Here is a 20876-nt window from a genome sequence, read left to right on the forward strand (position 1 = left end):
AGGTGTTTTAAGTCACTGTCTATCACCTTGCAAATTACACTGAGAACAGTATCTATTCTGGACTCTCAAGATTACACACACTATTCTGGAGAGACATATCTCATAGCGCCACTAAAATAAACAGACAAAAAATCAGTAATAGTAACATGGTGATGTAAGCTATCTGTTTTCTCATATAATTTGAAGTAGTACAAAAACCCTTGTTTGTAAATCAGTAGAAAATTAAAGAAATCTGGCATAATTAGTAGAGAAATTTAGTGTAAACGCTACCTCAGAAAATTGTCCAATATATTTTCCTATGAAGTTCCCAAAAGCTTACAATTACACCATTCGCTAATCTTTACATCAATAACTTCCAAGACAAATGCCAGGAATCTACCTGGCCAATCCCTGACAAATACAAAAAACCCACAACCTATGCATAACTTAAGATTTAGCCACATAACCTTTCTTTTTCTAAAACACTAAGGTTCAAACAGTTTTAGGGCAAAGGATTAGTTTTCATAGCCACCGCTCATCAAGGCACCTCATATGCGAAAAGATAGTTTTGAGCCTGCTGCCTTCAAAAAGATTCAAAAAGTGTTGGTTTTTACAACTACCTTTTCCTTACATTACAGTTCTTCAAAAACACTTTAATGAAATATAGCTATGTTTTCCTATGCACTTTTTAAAATGCATTATTCTTGTAATAAAAAGCTTTTTGTAATCTCCTAGAGTATTGCAGAACAGGTTTGTATTTATTATCTCAGTTTAAAGAATTTAGACAGGGAACACATTTTTATCTGTTTACTATAATATCCAGAATATTGTCAGCACCATGAAGTAGTAATAAGAAACTGGTTTTATTAGGTACCTAAAAATATTTCTATTAACTTCAGAATTTCTAAAGCCTTTAAAATTGACTACACAAAAATATTTATGATAATTAAATTTAGATCCTGAACAACTTCATGTAAACTTCTTAAAAGGAAGTCTATTCAAATATAGGTACAACTGTGTCAGTGGCACAGAGGGTTAGCTTATCTCCTCTAATGAAATTTTTAATTTGCCCTTGAAGTGTGTACTTTTAGAAATAAAAGTAAACGCTAACCTGGACTAATAGGTGGCCAAAGTTGGAGAAATACGTGTCATTTTCTTTTATATTATTAATTTGCTTCATTAATTGCAGCAACATTTCAACAGCTCCTTTGTTGACCATTTCATTAAGGAGTACTGCATTCCCAGACATGAATTTTATAGCTCCCATGCAATACAGGAGAGCTTCATTGTTTTTTTGTAGATCTTCAGTTCTCAGGACCTCCAACAAGCAATCTAAAAGGAAAATAATTATTCAGAAAGCCTAATATTAACATTTATATTTGATACAATCCAGTTACTGAAGAGATTAACAATTGGGAAAAAAACCTCAGACTGAACTCTTACATTTCTAATAAGTGGGCTAGAAAAATTGGGTATTTGGATTGAAACCAAGAAACAATTATTGATGAATAAGAGAACGCGCCTGACTTTTGTTCTCCCAGGCTTCAAGAACCAGCACCAGTTGTAAACACATAGCAGTAATCATTGAAATCCTCAGTCAAGATTTGCAAAAGTGATTGTGTGTGCCTGGAATTTCATGTACTAAACTTGAGACATTCTGAAGAGGTTTATTCCCACTACTTCCTTAAAAATCAAATGTCTTAAAGCATCTTATGTGGAGCACTAAAAAGCACAGATGCTTAATTCAAATCTCACATTTGAAGTCTGTTTGCAGACTTTTTAGATTTACTTTTTATGTAGGTAAAGTTACTGTAAAAGTTTTGCTTTTATAGATATCTGAAATGTTAAAATTAACAGTTGTTAGCACAAGCCCAATATATCTTTCAGAGTCAAACTGAGACTTTCTGAATTTGGTGGGTGTATCTTAAATAAATAAGTAATCCTAACCAATTTTATACTTTTGAATTTATAGTAAGTTATTGAAACTGATACTTACTTCTGCTTCCTGTGTTCCATCCAGCTGGATAAAAACCTCTTCCCACCTCACTAAACTTAGGAGATTTCTAAAGAATTTTCTGTCTCAACTGAAGTTCAAACTCTCTCCAAATATATGGGTGTATAGGGACGAAGCACACATACTCCAGGCTCTTGCCCAAACTCTCACCCTCACCACTGCTTAGCAGTCAGCTAAATCACTTGGGTTGTGGCAATCTGAGAAATCAGTTTCAGGTCCCTGTTCTGCTCAGTATCAAACAGGGTCTTGAACAGCAGTTGTCTATTTTGGGATGAACGGTTAATTTATTTCTTCTACTGGAGCTGCTCCACTGCACATAAATAGTTCACAGGGCCAGAGGAAGAAAAAGAAATTGAATCTATAGCCCAGTGACTGCAATAGGAATCTGGGTGATTAACATGATAACCCAGGTTCATGTCTTCCACCTGGATAAGGTGGGTCCAAAACATAAAGAGTGACTAAACAAACAAAACCCTACCAAAAACGATCTTTCCTTCACTAGTTTTTAAAGACAGGGAAAGAAGAACAAGTGAAAGAGAAGTGAGTGAAGATGGAAATGAGAGCAAAACAACCAATGCTTACACAGACATAGCCACTCAACTTGTCCAGATTTTTGTATGATGCTAATCTCTACAAAACTGTAGTTTTCCATATCCAAAGTCACTTGAGCTGTTCTCTTTTCTCTGAGTCCTTTCCTGTTGATCTTACTACTGGAAAAGCTTATCTGGTCTTTATTTCTGATAACACTCACATACTAAACTTAAAGACCATGTATACTCTCATCTATTTAAGCACATAAACACATATGCTTTAACTTATCCACATGCAATAAATGCTTGCAAGGTCAAGGCCTAATGTTGATAAAACATAATGAAGTTTTAATGAAAGGAATGACCATCAATCGATACTGAGTATCATTCATACACTGTCATTTTCTTCATATTTCTCATATTTGCAAGGTGTGTGGATGACACAAATACAGTTACAATCATGAAAGAGATCTTAAAGCCATTGCTGACAATTCTCCAAAACCACTGGCTCAGTGTGCAGCAGCAGCTAAAAAAAGCCAATGCTTGCTCTCAGTATCCTTCCTGATGATGGCCAACAACACAGACAGCATTATTTCGCTTTTATAAAATTTGGTGCAGACACATCTTGACTTCTATAGACAGTTTTGTTCTGTACATCTCAAGAAGGATCTACTGGAGTTGGAGAAGGTACAGAGAAGGGCTACTAAACCAACTGAGAGAACGACACAATATCCTTTCACAGAGAGAGCTAAAAGGCTGAGATGCCTCAGTCTGAAGAGGAGAAGGCAGAGATATGTGATATGACTGTGGTTTAAAAAATCATGAAGGTGGAGGGTAAGCTGACTGTAGAAACTCTTACAAATCCTGCAAAACAACAAGCAGGGGCATAATGAAAAGTAGATAGTTTTAAAAAAGCAGACAGAGAACTTCTCAAAGTTGTTGCTCTATGAGATTGTAGAGGCAGACAGAATCAGAAAGTTCAAAGAGGAATTAGGCAAATTAATGAACAAAAGATCTATGAACAGAGACTAAAAAGGATTAGGCAGGGATGCACCATCTAATGTCCATAATAGAATGTAACAGTTCTGGATGCTGGGGTAATACAGGGGAAACGGATCACAGAAAACACATAGGCTTCCATGCTCTCCCTGAACAGCATCCCCTATTGCCATCATTAGACACGGAATACTGGACTAGATGGACCATTAGTTTGACCTAGTAGGCAATTTTTAGTATGTGACTAACTCTGATAATGTTTCTTGAAAGATGAGCAATCTAACTATTGAATTTCAACATCTAACTTATATGCAAGAACGGAATACATACCCAGTAATCTATCATTTTGAATGATGTAATCATTTTTTTCATTCCTGCAAATTTTAAATGCAAGCTTGCAAACACTGAGAAGATTTTTTCCGTCCACTTTCATCTGCAAAGAAAGTAAAAGACATAAAAATCACAACTAAAAGTGACATACAAAAATGCGCCATAACATTTTACAAGTTCAGACACCATAGCAAACTTGTATTCTCACAGAACACAGAACTAAATTCCAGCTGAAACCCTGACAGTACACTGAGCGAAACTGAAGTGTGCAGAATTAAAGGACTCTGAAACCTAGCTAGTTTAAGCTCTGTGTAGCAAACTGTGCCACCTGACTTTAAAATAACAGATGATATATAACCTTTTTATGTATTCTCTGCAGGTAGTATATCAATAACTTGCATGTTTTTGTTCTCTAATTTGCCCTTACAAAGAAATTCCGCACAGCATTCACTGGTTTGGCATCTATGGCCACACAACAAAGAACTCCAGTACAACAGTACATGTCATAATGAAAGTTATTCTCAAATATCAGAAAACAAGATCTTATGATGGACTAATGGTCATTGAAAGATCATGAAAGGGAAGTAAAAGTGTTAAAAATACAATGACAAATCTGTTCCTTTCCTCTGCATTTCAGGGGCAATTTCTTCTCTTGTTCATGATTTTTAAAAGATTCCACAGAAAAATGCCTGTAATAGAACTTTTTTTTTTTTTTACTAAGCACCACTTAACATCTGTGCAATATCTAATTATATCTTCTGATTAAAATAACACATGCTACTTTAAAGGAGAACACCCCCCCTGCCCCAAACACACACAAATTACTAAAATGTCTACAACACAATGCTAGCTGGTATCCTTTCACCAGTGACTGTCCATACATACTTAGTAGAGGCTGAACCAACAGGTTCAAAAGCACCAACTTAATTGAAAGTTTTAACTGGAAATGCTAGAGAAAGAGATAATTACACTTACTTTCAAAAAAACCTGTTTTGGTATTTTCAGATAAAGGTGTTTAATAAGGTCAAGATATTATTGAAAAACTAAGCTTCATCTCCAAGTTATTTTTTAAATTATTGTTTTGTTTAAAACCCTGCATGTGTATCCCAGCTTAGGACACTGTCTCTTTTTCATGCCTAAGCAATATTCCTGCCACCATACACCAGCTATCCAATTTTGTGTCCCTCCTTCCTCCCCCAGAGGTAATTTGTCTGCAAAAAATAGGCTCCAACAAGTGCTGATCTGGATAAATGGGAGACTAGTATCCATATGGCAAGAAATTGTGCTTAGGAAAGGGGTAGTTTATACACAGTTTAAAAGTATGAAATGAAAAATTAAATGCAAGTTGTAATTCACGATTTTGATCTTCACATTCTACCAAACAGCATTTTAAAACACTTACAGCCAGAATAATCTTTGCCAGCTTCAGGCAAAGTGGATCTGAATCAATGTCTACAAGTTTATATAATGTCTTCAGAAGCACACTTCTTCTTTTATATATTTTCCCAAGCATATTTCCTTCATTCAAGGCTTGATAGAGCTTGGTGCAAGCCAGACAAAGATTTTCTATATTGTCTTCTACTTGAAGGGGGTGGGAAGGGAGAGAAAAATAAAAAATAATTATCAGTGCCACCTTTTCCAGAGCATCTCAATAGACAAAGATACTGGAGAATGAAATAAAGAACAGGTTGCACAACAACAAAAATAAGGTGCCCAGTAAATCTCTTAAAATTGTAACGCAATCCTCAGAAACAGTTTTATTCTGCTCTTTCAAAAAGAAAAGACTCAAGCCAAGAAGTCACAGAACCAAAACAATACCTAAAGCTAAAATGAAACTTACCTTTAATGCTTAATAATCAGATTGAGCAAATGTCTACCATTCTTTAAGGAGCTCCACCAAACTTTACATGTGAAAAAGAGACAGTTAAGGAATATTTTTCTGCCCATATACATAACCTAATATATCAAACCTTGCTGGGAATAAGGACAAGTGAATGTAAAAACTCGCTAGAACTCTCCAATGCATAGTAGAGGTGCAAGATATATTTGAGTGGACTGTTGGCCTATTGACAGAAAAAAGTCATCTACCTCCTTAAACTGAGTCCCTTAGATACTATTTAAAAAGTACAAAAATAAAACCTGCAGTAAATTATTACAAAATCTGCATCTCAACACAATGGAATCATGTACATGTTTCATTTAGAGGGAAAAGTCTTGCCTACTTTTAAAATTCAAGTGAGGTGTTTTTTTTTTTTTTTCTTTTCTTACATTTGCTTTTGTCTATAAGGTGACACTAATAAAGCACCATGTACACCCACTTAAACTGCCGGTATAAACTCTGCATTTTTTCAGGATGTACTTCATAGCTGAAAGAGAGTCATATTCAAGGAGACAAAGCACTTGTGATGGACAGGAAATTACGGCAACAAACATTCTATCTAAGGCCCCAAACCTGTAGCCAGATTCAAGGACCCACCTCACATGCCAAGCAGTGCCTGGAAGCTCTCAATTTGCAATCATCATACTCAGGGAACAGCAATGACTATTCCATTTCTACTCCCATCATGACAGAAAATTTAACAAAATTTAGCTCAATTCTAAACCCTCTTCTCCAGTAAGCAGTGAAACAGGAGTGTCAAGGAACCAAAACTGACAAAACTGACAAAAAGGTCTCCACTCCATTTCATCAAAATTAACAACAGAAATTATTCATCACTCATCCCATGGGGCATTTTTGAAGCTTATCCTCCCTTGGGTACTGGAATGTAACAAACTAAAGTATTTGCTCCTCTAGAAAAAGAGACTTTAGAATTTTATTTGTTTTTATCATATACAATCATCTCAAGCACATGATATTTATAAGATTTTAGACAATAATTAAGTTCCAGGTTAAACTTCAGATTTGTTTTTGAATGGAAAGCTTTCTGCAAAATATTTTTGAGGGAGAAATGGGAAGAAAAAGGCTTTTCTATTAATATATAAAAAACTAAATGTGACCTAAATGCATGTGCAGGGAATTAGCTGAAAGGTATGAAGCAAGTGACTGCACACAAAACTAAAAAAATATTGAATTACCAACAGACCCATTCAAAACATTCAAATTATGGAATTCTAATATTCATTTTGATAGGAAAAACTGCAGTTGTGCAATAAACAGCCTAAATAAAGCAATATAACATGTGGCTGCAGGAGGCAATAATGCAATTCAGTTACAATCTGTGTGAATATTCAACCAGCAGCAAAACTCTTAACTTTAAGGTTTTTATAGTGCTACATGCAATCAGCTGGCGAGAAAGCATCATTAGATAATTTAATCTATTATTAGAAAAACCAAGCCATAACCAAGTTTTTAAAAAAGCTAAAAAAACCCCAACACACTAACCAAATCAGGCAAAGACTGAGGAAAAGGGGAATGAACATTGATTTTCCTTAGTTACATTCATGACAAGGGAAAGGCATGATTAGATTTTACCTCTAAATAATATTTTGGTTACCTATAAAGAACATCTTGCTATGCAAAACTTTAACTTGGTGGCTCATACTTGACAATCTCAGCATTAAAGAAGGAAAATGTGAGGCTGCATAGCTGTTTTCAAATTTCCTGATCACTGTTTTTCTATATATCAGTGACAGATGTGGGAATGAGAATCCTGTCTTTTTAAAATGATGATATAATTTGGGAATCACTCAGTGCTGTACAGGTGTTTCATACTCATCAACATCTGCAAAATTATGAAAAAAAAAAAAAGTCTAATCTGTACCACGCTATAATGAACACTGCACAAGATCCTGTAAAACAGAATCAATCTCCTAATTTGACACTCACTTTTAACCACTTGTAAAAACAAACCTACTTCCTATATTCCCACCATTCAAATAAATGCAATGTCCACAGAAGGCAACTAAACAACCTTTTGAATGAAATGTTAAAATGGATTTCAGAGTTCAATCTTTCAAGCCATACTTAATTCACTCAATTTTGCTTCAATATTCTGGGTCATGACATACTTTTCTGAGACATCTAACACTTTAAGCACAAATGGAAATTTTCATTAAGTTTGCTAAAATTAATTGAGACCTTCAATACAGTCTATGCTTAAAACAGTGAAACTGTGCAGTACTTTATTCTTAAAATTATTACCTCATCACCAACTGCTAAGCTGGCAGAGCTATTTTGTCTAAAATAAGGTAATATAATCAGACAAGATCTTCTCTAAACCAGTATTTCTTTTACAGAATCACAGAATGGTTGAGGTTGGAAGGGATCTCTGGAGGTCATCTGGTCCAACCCCCCTGCTCAAGCAGAGCCACTCAGAGACAGTTGCCCAGGCCAGTTTTACACTGCAAAGTCACTGAACATATGAAAGCATAAAAGGCTACATAGTCCAACTACTGTTATTCTTCTGTAGTAAACACAAATGAGTCCCATGTTTCCTGCAGGAAATAGTACAGAAAATACACCCTTTGAAGAACAGTGTTGCTCACCTTTTTGCAGTTCATGCAGAATTGGTAGAATCTTTATATGCCAAAAGATTTCTTCCTCTTCTGATTCATTTGTTCTTGTTTCATCCTCTAAGCCTTCAAAATACATTCAAAACAAAAGCACATATTCAGTGAAGGTTTCAACTTCTACACAAATAAATAGCGACAAATACTTTATTCATCAGTCAGAAAAAAAAATCTAAAAATGTCACATTTCACTATATTCTGGGTCATTCTACCTATTCAATCTTTTGTTTTTATTTACATTTTCTCAAAAACAAAAGTTTCAAACAAAACTTGATGGATAAATGTTTTGATATGTAAAGCTGTACTGTAAAGCCAGATTTGTTTTTGTTTGCTGACATTAATGTTTCATTTGATCACTGAATTGGAAGGTAATGACTACTTTTACATCAACATGTCCTACTATTTTTCAGCTCTGTGTCCACGTGACAGCTTATTCTGTGTTAAAAAATATCCATACTACAGACAATCCTCTAGGATTGTACAATTTTATCTAGTACACATGCACAATATTACACTAAGCTTGATTAACTGACACTTTGGTCACTTAGGGAAAAACAGTCTTGTTAGTTATTACATCCTGTTAGCAATTCTAACCACTTCATGCAATTAGTTTTGAGAACTTCTCGACTAAATTTTTGTAAAATGCACATTTCCTTCCTATTTTTTGTTACTTTAAACAATTTCTCACATAGCATCTTGGGAAATGAATAGCAAGCTACAGATATCTGAAAGATGTTTTGCCTCCAATAAACATGTCAGAAACCTTGAAGGCAACCAGCTCCCAGTTTTCTTGGACACCCTAAACTAATTTCCTCCACAGTGACTCAGACCTTGTCCACTTCACAAAGAGAAGTTTTTAAAAATATTTCAGCTTTTTTTATACTTTGCTTCGAAAAGGAAAGACAAAAAAAGTCTATCAGCAAACATCAAGTTAAAAATCGGTAGACCAAAAAAAATCAGCAGTCTGGAATTCTTCTGGAAACAAGACTGGGAACGTGGATCTTTTTTCAGATTGGACAAGGGAGATGGTGAAACACGGTTTATTAAAAAGTGGATTCCGGGATTGACTTTCATATGGACGCAGTATCACTGGGAATTATTCTGAATTTCTGAACATCCTTTTCACATTCACCTGGCGCTATGTGAAGCGACAGAATTCTGGTCTTGACCATTGGCCCACTACAGCTGGAGAGCCAGAGTTTCTGTGCAACTCAAGTTTTGAAGGATCTAACAATTGCTTACAAGGTGCATGTAGGCATATTTTTGGTGTTCAAGATTAGGTTAAGCTCCTTATCTTGCAGGCAACCAAAGTTTTTGTTATAAAGATGGGGCTTGGTTTGTTGTGTTGTTTTTTTTTTTTTAAATAGGGAAATAAAAGTCACACAACTCCACTAAATAACATGAAGAAAGCCATTAAGACTAGAATATGTGCTTTTTTTTAAGTGACAGATTTGTCAGAAAGTGTCTCCTACTGTTCATTACTAGCTCTTGCATTTAAATTACAATGTAAATTCTTAATGTAATCACTATCAAACACAAAAAATACTGCACTACATGAGAACACTGATATTGAGTGGTTTGCATCATGAGAACAGTATCTCAGACCTTAAAAAATGACAGTCTACTGAGCATTACTTGGAACAGTGAAGCAATTAAAAACTTCCTGACTATTTTAAAAGCTTGCTCTTTAAAAAAATATCCAGACTCTTTTTGTGTATCTGTATTAACTGTCTACCTATATTTTACACAGAATAAATCTATCAGTTATATCTATTTCAACAGATTATACAAAAATGCTGCTGTTTCGTAATACGCTGGTTAAGTATGTTATTACAATAACTACATATTGTTGGTGTGTGCATATATACATATTAGTATAAGTACATGTAATTAGGTAATAATATTATTATTTTGCAGACCTTTGTTATTTTCTATATCAAATGAGTTAATAGCCTTATTTACATCGATGAGTAGCTTAATTAATAAAACACTATGCAGCATTTGCAATGAAGTGAAAGTTCTGCTCTGGATAATATAAGAGCACAGCTGAAATGAGAACACTAGAATAGTCTGCACTGTTCCTTCCTGCCACAAAACCACATATTGACCCAATTATTTCTTTTCTTTCCAATTTGTAGCTACCTCTCTTAAACTGAAAGTTTAGTTAGAAAGACTCACTTTCTAACTATGCACATGCTTAACTTTATTAAGCAAGAAATAGAATAGTTCATGTATGCATTTGCAGATATGACCAAATTTCTACTGGGAAAAAAATTAACAAAGCCATTCAATTTTTAGCTCAGAACAAAAAGAACTGATGTCTTGTGCCACTCTGCTGCAGTTGTGTCACATTCGTCAGAAAAATATAGCAACCTAAAAGTCATAATGGCATAATTTTTTTAAACAAATATCTCTTGCAACTAGGAAAAAAAAAAGATAATCAGCTTTTACTAAACAATGTTAATCCTAGCAATAAGAATGAACAGGAAATACATCATGAAAAAGAAAAGCAACATTAATAAATTGTAAACGTGCGTGTGTCTCAGTCCTGGGAAATTTTTAAGGTGCTGATCAAAAGTTATGGCACTACTTGTATTTAAAATATTGCAGAAGCTGTCCTGAACCTTTTAATTGAGTGATTCACAATTCAACACCAAAAATACTCAAGCAAAAGAATTCAGCAAGTTGAAATTCATTGTCTCAGTTTTTCATAGGTCTTAACCACAACTTTGCATTCTGGTCAAAAAAAAAAAAAAATCACTAATCAGTCTACATTTATTGGTTGCTGGTTTTAGCATGTAAATACAAGAGCCTTAGCAACACTGAGCTTTCAAAAGCTGTGTACTGCCTGACTTATGATGTTTAGCCTTATCACAGAATACTGAGCGGCTACGAATATATCAGTATTAAAACAGTCTACCTCCTCTCTAAAATACGAAAGTATAAACAAAAATCGTATCAGAAAATAGAAATAATCTGTAAATGAACACTCCTCCCAGGACCCCACTATAAAGAAGAAATAATTGAGAATTCCTACTGCTATCCCATTGTTTATTCTGGGATTAAAGATGAAGTATGCACAAACTAAGGAAGCTACATAATGTTAAAAAAAGTAGATATAAAAAGAAACAATCCTAATAACACACATGATTTTTCAATAGCACCAATAAATTAGCACAAATAAATTAAAAGGCTTATAAACAGAGAAATACAGCCCCACAGAATACTAACTCCCATGACATGGTAAATACTCTCAGCTCCTCTGAAGGAAATGAAAGCAGAGCACGTTACAGCCTTCAACAGAACGATCCAAAATAATGCAACTTCTGAGTTCTAGAAAAATAGTAATAAAGCATAATAATAGCAGAGTAGAAACTTCAGGTTTCCATACCAGACTCTCAAATATGCACTTGCCACGTATGAAACGTGCCAGCTATGAGGAAATATTAATTAAAATCTGTTATGTAAAACTAGCAAAATGCATCCCTACAGGGCGATCCAGAATCTGTATCTTCAGCTAATATAGCTTGGCATAACTTTATTAGTTTCTGTGCAACTATGCCAGTTTACAAAAAGTGATGGGCAAACAAGGTGTTAACAGATTGGCAAATTCTTAAGCCTACATATGTGAAAAACAAGAGAGAAAATATCAACAGATTTTTACAGTGAAGATCTCTTGAATATTGTTTCTTTTTACCAACAACAGTAAAAATCCCCCAATACATCTAGAAAACCAAAAATATTGTTCAGTGAATAAAGAAGAAAAAGATCTTCAAATCACAAAAATGAGATTATTTCTATTTGACTGTATTTCACATTTTTGACTGGAGATTGAAATGCCTTAGGAAGTACCTGTTACTCTTCTCTTCCAGCCTGTACTCCTGGGCCATGATGAACTTGTACCAGGCTTTTTCATCTGGTCACTAAAAGATATAGTATAGACACACACACAAAGTATATCAGAATACAATGCTCAAAATGCTTCTTTCTTCACATGCACTCAGTATGAGAGCTACGTATTAATAACTAAATGGAAAAGATTATAACTTATTTTACTAAGTTAGTAGGTTATCTGCTCATTAAAAATGACATGCAAATACAACTTCCTCCAGAATTTATTACAGAAAGCTACTTCAGAAATACTGACATATTTACACCACAAGAGGTCACCATTATGGAACACAAAACCTAAAGCATTTCCACTTGTACAATAAAACCAAAAGCTGAACCAAACTAAACTCATAAAGAGCCAATTTTTATTTTATCATCAGTTTCAGTAACTGAATATAAACTCAACTAGCTTAAAACTGTAAGTTCATCCATTCACAAGGACAGTGACTTCTTCTGACAGAATTAACACTTTTAAAAGATCTAATGAGAAGAATTTTCAAAGAAAGAAGCACTTTAGTAACCTTTAATGCAAATATTAGAAATTCCAGGTCTGTCTGTGAACTATTGCTAACTGCGTAGTGGTCACTAGTTCTGTTAGTACAAGAAACACATATGTTGTCATTTCTTTGTAAAGCTACAGTGAGTAATGCCATAATTCCTGCTGATTGTATGATTAGTGTTTCTTTGGCCAGAGGAAACAACTACACACATCTGTGATAAATCTATTCTGTTTGCCTAGCTACACACTCAAGCAGCACTGTTCTACAAGAAATAGACAAGATATAGACTCTCTTTGCTATTAAACAGGAATCTTTCCTCCTTTAAATTCTGTACTGAAGACAAAGATCTTAATCTGTGTTTTCTGTTCTCAGTGTATGTTTAATCTAACACTTCTTATTCCATTTATAGTTCATGTACCAATACAACCTAATCTCCTAAATTTCCTTCTAAAGATAACAGTAGTGTGTTAGCAATGTTATCTCAATTTTTTTAACCTGTTATTTAGTTGCTATAAGGCTTAAAGCTAAACTGTTGTTTATGTGGTGCTGGACTGGTGCCTAAATCCTGTCTGCCAGTCCAGACAGAAGATGTAAGTCATCCTATCAACAGATGGAGACAGAATAAAAGACAAAGCTCTTGTAACATCACTTCCCTACAAAAGGGACTGGATAGCTCACTGTGATCAGTCAAAAATTTCCCAAGCAATCACATTACAGAGGAACACTTGCTTCATTATGGCTAACAGTGAATAATGCTTTCTTTTTTTCTTTTTACAGCATGAGGATTTAAGTGCTCCAAAATCCAAATGCTTACACAAACTATCCTGAAATTTTTTCAGCTCATATATGGCAATTCCTACTCCTCTGGGGAAGCAATACTTTCAAAAAAAAACCCCAAAAACCACCAAACCCCCCCCCCCCCCCCCCAAGTGCTTGCATCTCTACTCTAAAATATACTGGCATCTGTAAGAAAGAGAGTTTCTACAGCACACATTAAATACAGTTCAGTGTGTTAATAGAAATCAAAATTTGGTTCCATTTATGTGAATACCTTGTCCTACAAACTTTAAAAGTTTAAGAAATGATTCTATGAGGTTCAGCCAGCCCTGAAATCAAGACTATAACCTGAAAGGACACTGGATAAGCAAGAGAATAACAACTTCAGTCACCTAATACTAACCCAGATATATTAAGAAATCAATATCTTCAGAATTATATTTAGGCATGGTGATGATACTATCTGCCTATATGAATACGGATTTTTCAGTTTGCTTTTCTCAGAAAAAGTTTTGTAAATATATCCTGTCTGTGCCTCTTCCCCTAAAATGTAAATCCACAGGATGAATCCAAGAAACCTCAACAAAGACAATCCTGCAACTTCTGTAGGAAACAAAAGCAGCTGAACAGAAAAGACACTAAAGCAACGGATGTGGTAACATGAACACTTATGAATAGAAACAGCACATACGCGAGATGAAGAGTAAGACCATGTCAAAGTCTGAACAGCGTAAAAAAAAAAAGTTTGGTTGGAACCTGTAACTTCTTAAACACCAGTATCAACCAGTTTAGAGACCTATGCAAGTAGGAAAGCAGATTGCTGTACTGTTGGTATTCACAGAACTATCCGTACTTTTGGGAAACATCCTTCATAAGTTAAACAGCTTAACTGAACTCTCATTATTTGCAGAAAAAGAATACACTGAATATGTACATAAATGAGAATGACTGGTGGGCAGGCTTATCTTTAGGGAGTATGTACAATTTATGCATTTTCTGAGAGACTATAAAATCCCTTTATGTATCTTTACCATGCTGCCAACTCCATTTTAGTTACAGAGACTTTTGCTTCTTTGTTATCTTTTTACTTTCATGTAGGGCTGAAACTTAAGCAGCAATATCTTGTTAAGTACTATGCAGTTAAAATGTAATCAACCTACTCTAAAAAATAAGTTACCTACTATTGAAGGGAACTGGCTTGTCAAGAGAGTGGTTGCCTTGGAAACAAAGTCAATTGGCAGAAATCTGATCATCTGATAAGGGACTCATCAAGAAATCAACTGACAGAGGCTCTGATGATTTACAGAGGAAAAAGAACTTGGCAACTGGATCCCTCTCATATAAGGGAGATCATAGTAGCCCCTATGAGGAACACTGCTTTCTTGAATGTACACAGACTATGAGGACTTCCAAAAGGAAGGTGAGCCAGCACTGCAGTAGTGTGTTCAGTATTTTTCCCTGGTGAAAGAATACATCATTAAGTGAAAGCAGCATTTATTCAGAAACTCTGCATGTTTAGATGTTTACTTGCTTGTTCTCGCCATAAGCCTCTTGTTAATGGTAAATCTGCAAATTCTCACCTTCAGTGGTATTCCAGGGGAAACTGCATTTCTAAGAACTCTATCCCAGAGGCAAAGAATTGGGCTAGTTCCCTCCAAAGAAGTTGCACACAACAGCAGGGTCTGATTCACAAATATGAGTGTAAGATCCCAATAGAGGAATAGTGCTTGGGCTCTTTCCTCATACTGCAGACCCTTAAACATCTGAGAATCTGGCTACCTCTTTACTTGTAAGAGTTAAAAAAAAAACCAACAGAGTCTGGCAATGGGCCTGAATGTTGGGCCATGCCTTTCCATACAGTTAGACCCTTAGCATAGTCCCTGTTATGGTTTTGGCCCAAGAAAGGTAGTACTTTCCTTGATAAATGCCTGGGCACAGACAAGCAAAGGTAGGGACAATCCCTGCCAGTACTTTGTGTGTGGTAGGGAGGACGTTAAAAATACTTTCATTGTATTAACATAACCCATGATACAACAGTTGGCCACAAAGCCAGAGACTAACTCCTCTGTTTAATTTTTATTAACTATTAGTATAGATGCAGCCCTGGTGCCCCACTGATTATTTAGTTACCAGCTAAGAAGGACACACAGCCTAATACAAACAAGCTAATGCTTCTCTACAGAATTGTCTCTAACAAGCACCTTTGATCAGTGAGGTAGCAAAGCTTAACTAGAAAGAAAAGAGAACATGATCATCTTTTCTGAACTGTTGAACTTGAAGGCATTCCCTCTAGACACCACCCTCTCCTCTCCTCGTGGTAAGGTTATTGTAACACCTACATATTCTTACAACTTTGGGAGGCAAAACTAGAAAATATGGAAGTGGAAAAAGAACAGATGAGCAAAGTAACTGAGATAGTGCAATAAAGGATGAAGAATATGAAGGTTAGTTTTCAAAGAAAAGAGTAGGAATAACGTGGAATGAGCAAAAGATAAGGGCAGTGGGTATGGAAAAGGCCATAAGCCTCATACTATCTGCTTCTGCAAGTGCCAAGATCTTACATGCTCCTCCAGAGATTATGAGCCTCTTCTCTTGCACCCATGTAAACTGAATCTGTGGACTCTCTCTCTTGGAGTAGAGATAGGAACTGGGACTATCCCGTGTAAACCAGAATCTGAACGGAGTCTTACAAAGGCAGTGAGCTACTCGCAGACAGTGCGTAGCATGCCTTGAGTAAATGCTGTGAGGAAGCCATATGCATTAGACAGTAGCTGGTGTCTGGAAATACATTCATTTTCCTTTTTTAAATAAGAAAATGAAAATGAATTACCAACTTTGTGATCCGGAAGATAACAAGATTCTGCAGAGCACCCTTAACTTTGTATTTATAGGTAACTTTTGTTAGTGAATTCTACATGACTGCTTAAGGCAACTTCTTTGGGATGGGGGGTGGTTGAAGACATCAGAAGAAACAAACTGGTTTCCATCAACAGAAATAGAATGAGTATTAGGCTTAACATCCAAGGACTTTATGGAAACTGACTAACAAAACATCATTTTCTCTCCGTCAACTCCATACAAAGCTTTCCAAATAGTAGTAAATCTCAAACATCAGCAACATTTAAACTAGAAAAGATAACTTGGAAGATAGCTTGGAAAAACACACATCACACTGCCTTCTGAAGGCACCACCTGCATAAACTACAGTAATACTAAAATTTACAGAACACGCATTTACATACATTTTATAAAATATTAAACAGAACATGGTCTAGTTAGTCCAAAGGCTTGTCTTCAACTACCTGTTTTTAGTGTGTCAGAAGAAGACATAAAACTGAAGTACAGACACTCACAGAAAAACCTCTTCAGAAGTTCCTTGCTGATAAGAAGCCTTAGGCTGTGTTGCCACCATGTGAAAGATCTCTTATCATCCATGTGCTCTTGACAAAATGTTGGCCTCATTGCTAACTTCTAGTAACATTTTCTAAAGTAAAGTAATATTTAGTTGGGGGGTGAGATTCAGTTTATTTTAAAACAAATTTCTAAGGCATTTGAGTTTATTGCCTCTCAATTTCCTTTTATTTCTTCCATGCCCTTTTTCTTAAGTCAGAAAACTGTAATTATGAGCACACAGTTTCTACACATCTGTAATTATGAGCACACAGTTTCTACACATCTATATCTGCACAGCATTTTTCTATATCTATAGAACCACTGTTCTCATCTAAGTTCCTTCCTCGTAAACAAATCTAAGCCCCTGATAGTTTCATTGTTTGTCTTTAGAGCCCTTTTATTTTTTGTCTTTGTTTTGATAAGGTAAACAAACCCAGTTGTGCTTAATCTAAAAGTACCCTAGCCATTTATGTAACAAAAATATACAAAAGCCATAATAGGTCACGCTGAAAGTCCACCTTGCTCAGTGTCTTTTAACAGTGACCAAAAAGCTTCTTAAATGCCTCCAGCAAATAGAGGGTGCTGTTGGGGTGCCCTGCCTGCAGTTCTCCTTTAGTTTCTGCCTTCATGTTTTTCACCCTGTTGCATTCCCCCCCTCTTCTTTTTTCTTCCATTTTCCCCCAATAGTCACTCAATTTCTCCCCAAAGTATTTTCCTTCATTCCACCCACTTCAGCCCCCACAAACTTCCCTTCCTCCAGTTAATTTAAAATCCAAAAGTATGACTCAAATTTTTACAAATTTCATTGTGGATCCTTGATATATCAATGTTCTCAGGTCTTCAAACATCTAGGAGAGCAATTTCTAACTTTTCACAAGGCTCTAAAAACAGCCTAGGCACTGCAATAAGTAAAAGATGCAGACTGTTTATACATAAATACAAGCACTGAACATCTGATTTTACAAACATATGTTTTGTGTATTGGAAAGCTAGACATGACGTATCTACACCCAAAAATCAAGACACTTCACTACGTGGTAAGACAAACAGATTTTGAGCAATGCTAAGCAGATCCTGGGGGCTTGCTCAGGCAAGCCACATGTATCAAAAGGACTACTAGGCACAAAGGTGTTCTTTCAGACTAGATCAGAGCTCAGTCCCCCTGATTGTGGGTAATCTTGAAACAGATATGCCATTTAGAAAGACTATTCTTTGAGATGTTACTGACATGTATATTCCGAGAATGACTACATCTACACTGTAATCTGGGTTTATTTTTAATGCTAGCAGTATCCAGCATGGCATGCCTTCTATTGATAAGGATCATTTGGCTATTTAAGCAGTTGTGTATTTTCCTTTCAACCAAAGATTCCCAAATTCTATGGGCTACAAAGAGAAAAACTGCAAGGATGTGTTGTGAAAGTATATACAACCACTAAGTCTTGAAAAAAGAACAGTCACAGGTAAATAACTAGTTTTACCTCTTTTGAGTGCCTGCCATGGGGGAGAAGGAAGAGCTCTTGTCACACAACCAGTGAGGGCATCACAATGCACACTCCCTTCAGGTATTTATATACATTGATAAGACCCCTTCCAAGCCTTCTCTTCTCCAGGCTAAACAGTCCCAGCTCTCTCAGCCTTTCCTCATATGAAGGACTCCATCATAACTGGACTCTCTCCAGCTGCTCTATATCTCTGTTGCACCGGGGAGTCCAGAACTGGACCAGGTGTGGTGGAGGTTTTCAAGACATGAATGAGCAGGGTGCTAGATAATCTCGTCTAGGCTCCTTTTTCCACAAAAGATTTGACCAGATGATCTTTTGAGGTCCCTTCCAACCTGAGCTGTTCTATGAACCTGGTGTCCAGTGGGACCCCCAGGTCTTTTTCCGCAGTGCTGCCTCCCTGCTGGACGGCTCCCAGCATATAATGGTGCCTGGGGTTGTTCCTCCCCAGGTACAGGACTTTGCACTTGCCTTTACTAACTGCACGAGGTTCCTGTCAACCCATTTCTCCAGCCTGTCAAGGTCCCTCTGGATGGCTGCACAACCCTCTGTCTTATCAGCCAATGCATTGCTTATATACTGACTGTCAGTGATCATTTTTCTAAATTATTCAGAACTGTGGTCTCATGAACTGCCCATCAGGTCTCTTGGCTGGAGTACTGGGGAGCACAGTGCAAAAGATACCTAAGGCTCTAGACCAAGTTTATCAGGGCACAGCCAGACTCAGCACCTTCGTCTCAAGAAGAAGGATGGCAGCTCCAAGGAAAGTTAAAAGGAATTAACGGTGATCCTAGGAATCAGAGCAACAGGGATGATGCAGCAGACCCTGAGTCAGCAGCAAGGGACAGGGTGGTGCAAGAACCCTAAGGCAAAGGAGAAAGGGAATCAGATGTGGAGCTGGAGCAAGTGAGAGAGACTGCGACTGGCTTTCTCAGACAACATTCAGCCACACAATGCTTAGGAGCCACTGCTTTAGAACATAAGTCCTCTGCTACTGTGATGCTTCGACCATAAGTGTTTATTCACCAGGAAACAAGAGTTCTAACTCTAAACCATAGTTACTGATTTTAATAACAAGACATTGTTCTGTAGACTTTGAAAGGAAGTGTAAACAACATCCTGGTATTTTTGCCAAAGCAACTAATAGGAATTGTTTTTAGCTTTTGGCAAAATGAGAAAAAATTAGTGTTTTGCTTTATCATTCACTCTCATAGGAATTAATTTTTCCATATGCCAATTAACACTTGCATTTTTCATTAATCCATTTATTCCTTTTAATTATACTATCCAGACCTTTTATGTTGCCAAAAGGACAACAGAATTAGTTTTCTGTATTGCCTTTCATTGGTTGAATAGTAGGGAATATGTTTTTGCGGGTTTTGTTTTGTTTTAAACCAGGTGATTTATTCCTGACCCATAACTTATCACCTGAAAGGTACTCTATCTTTTTAGACAAAGAATTGACCTTCACTGAGCCACTTAAGAGAACATGTCCCTATTTCGCTCAACTACCACTGAACTTTCCTTTCTATGATGTCATCTCAGGGACAAACAAGATAGATACAAACACAATGTGGAAATAAATAAGTGTGCCTCAAAAAAAAAGAATTAGTATGACAGCTCAATTTTTAAAGACTATTTTCCTTTTAGAAAACATAATGGAGACACAGTAAATTACTTGCAGACAGCTAAAAGAAACATAAATTAAAGTATGAAACCAATTACACAAACCTCTAGTCAGTCCTGTTTCTCAGCTACAAAGATTTTCAAAAGCATGCAAATAATTGAAAAACTGATAATACAGATGTCCTGAAATTATTTCAGGAATTGCAGAGTATTATATCATAAGTAACGCCACCAGAAAAGACAAAAACAAAAGGAGTGAAAACTATAACTGACACTATAACTGATACTACTGATATGAGAAAGGATAAATAGTAGAAAGGCAACATAGTTTGCAAAAATATGTTGACAAATAGGCCAACTACATTCTGAGTCATCCTAAAGATGAGCAAATAACAATTCCTCTATAAATGCAATCATGGGCATAGTCCATTACTTACAACAGCTCCAGCGATAAAAAGAATATAGTATTCTATTTATACAGGCTGTTGATGAAGAACTTCATGAACATGTTAAATAGTACGGCCTAAAAGAATAATAGAGGTTGATGAAAAACCTATATCCTTACCCTTTTTATTCTTCACAGTCTTTGCATCTTCTGCCTAATACAGAAAATATTAATAATATCTATTTGTGGCAGGGTATCTTTAAGCATGCAGACAACTGATAGCCTAATTCTAACCATAAAAAACACCTAAAATACTAGCCTAAATGTATTTGAGTCTGAAAACCACAGCATCTTCATCTTCCTAACTTGAATCTTATATAAGCATTCTCATTCTAAACAAAAATTCAGTCTAAATCCATTGTTACTATAGTCCTACTTGGACTG

At 35.9% G+C, this 20876-nt stretch overlaps 2 protein-coding genes across 2 annotated transcripts in view; both read right to left on the reverse strand.

Annotated features, from left to right (window-relative positions):
* The window catches only part of FOXO3 (forkhead box O3), a 272533-nt gene that overhangs the window by 50920 nt on the left and 200737 nt on the right, over nt 1–20876 (reverse strand). The gene's annotated exons all lie outside the window — the stretch shown is intronic.
* The window catches only part of ARMC2 (armadillo repeat containing 2), a 63917-nt gene that overhangs the window by 29828 nt on the left and 13213 nt on the right, over nt 1–20876 (reverse strand). Inside the window, exons 6-10 of the mRNA XM_075708082.1 lie at nt 12211–12281; nt 8335–8427; nt 5252–5427; nt 3850–3952; nt 1091–1311 (exon numbers count right to left, since the gene is read on the reverse strand). Coding sequence (XP_075564197.1) covers nt 1091–1311; nt 3850–3952; nt 5252–5427; nt 8335–8427; nt 12211–12281 — 664 coding nt within the window. The remainder of the gene's footprint in view (nt 1–1090; nt 1312–3849; nt 3953–5251; nt 5428–8334; nt 8428–12210; nt 12282–20876) is intronic.

This window comes from Pelecanus crispus, chromosome 3, assembly GCF_030463565.1.
Source record: "Pelecanus crispus isolate bPelCri1 chromosome 3, bPelCri1.pri, whole genome shotgun sequence".
NCBI classification, from domain to species: Eukaryota; Metazoa; Chordata; class Aves; order Pelecaniformes; family Pelecanidae; genus Pelecanus; species Pelecanus crispus.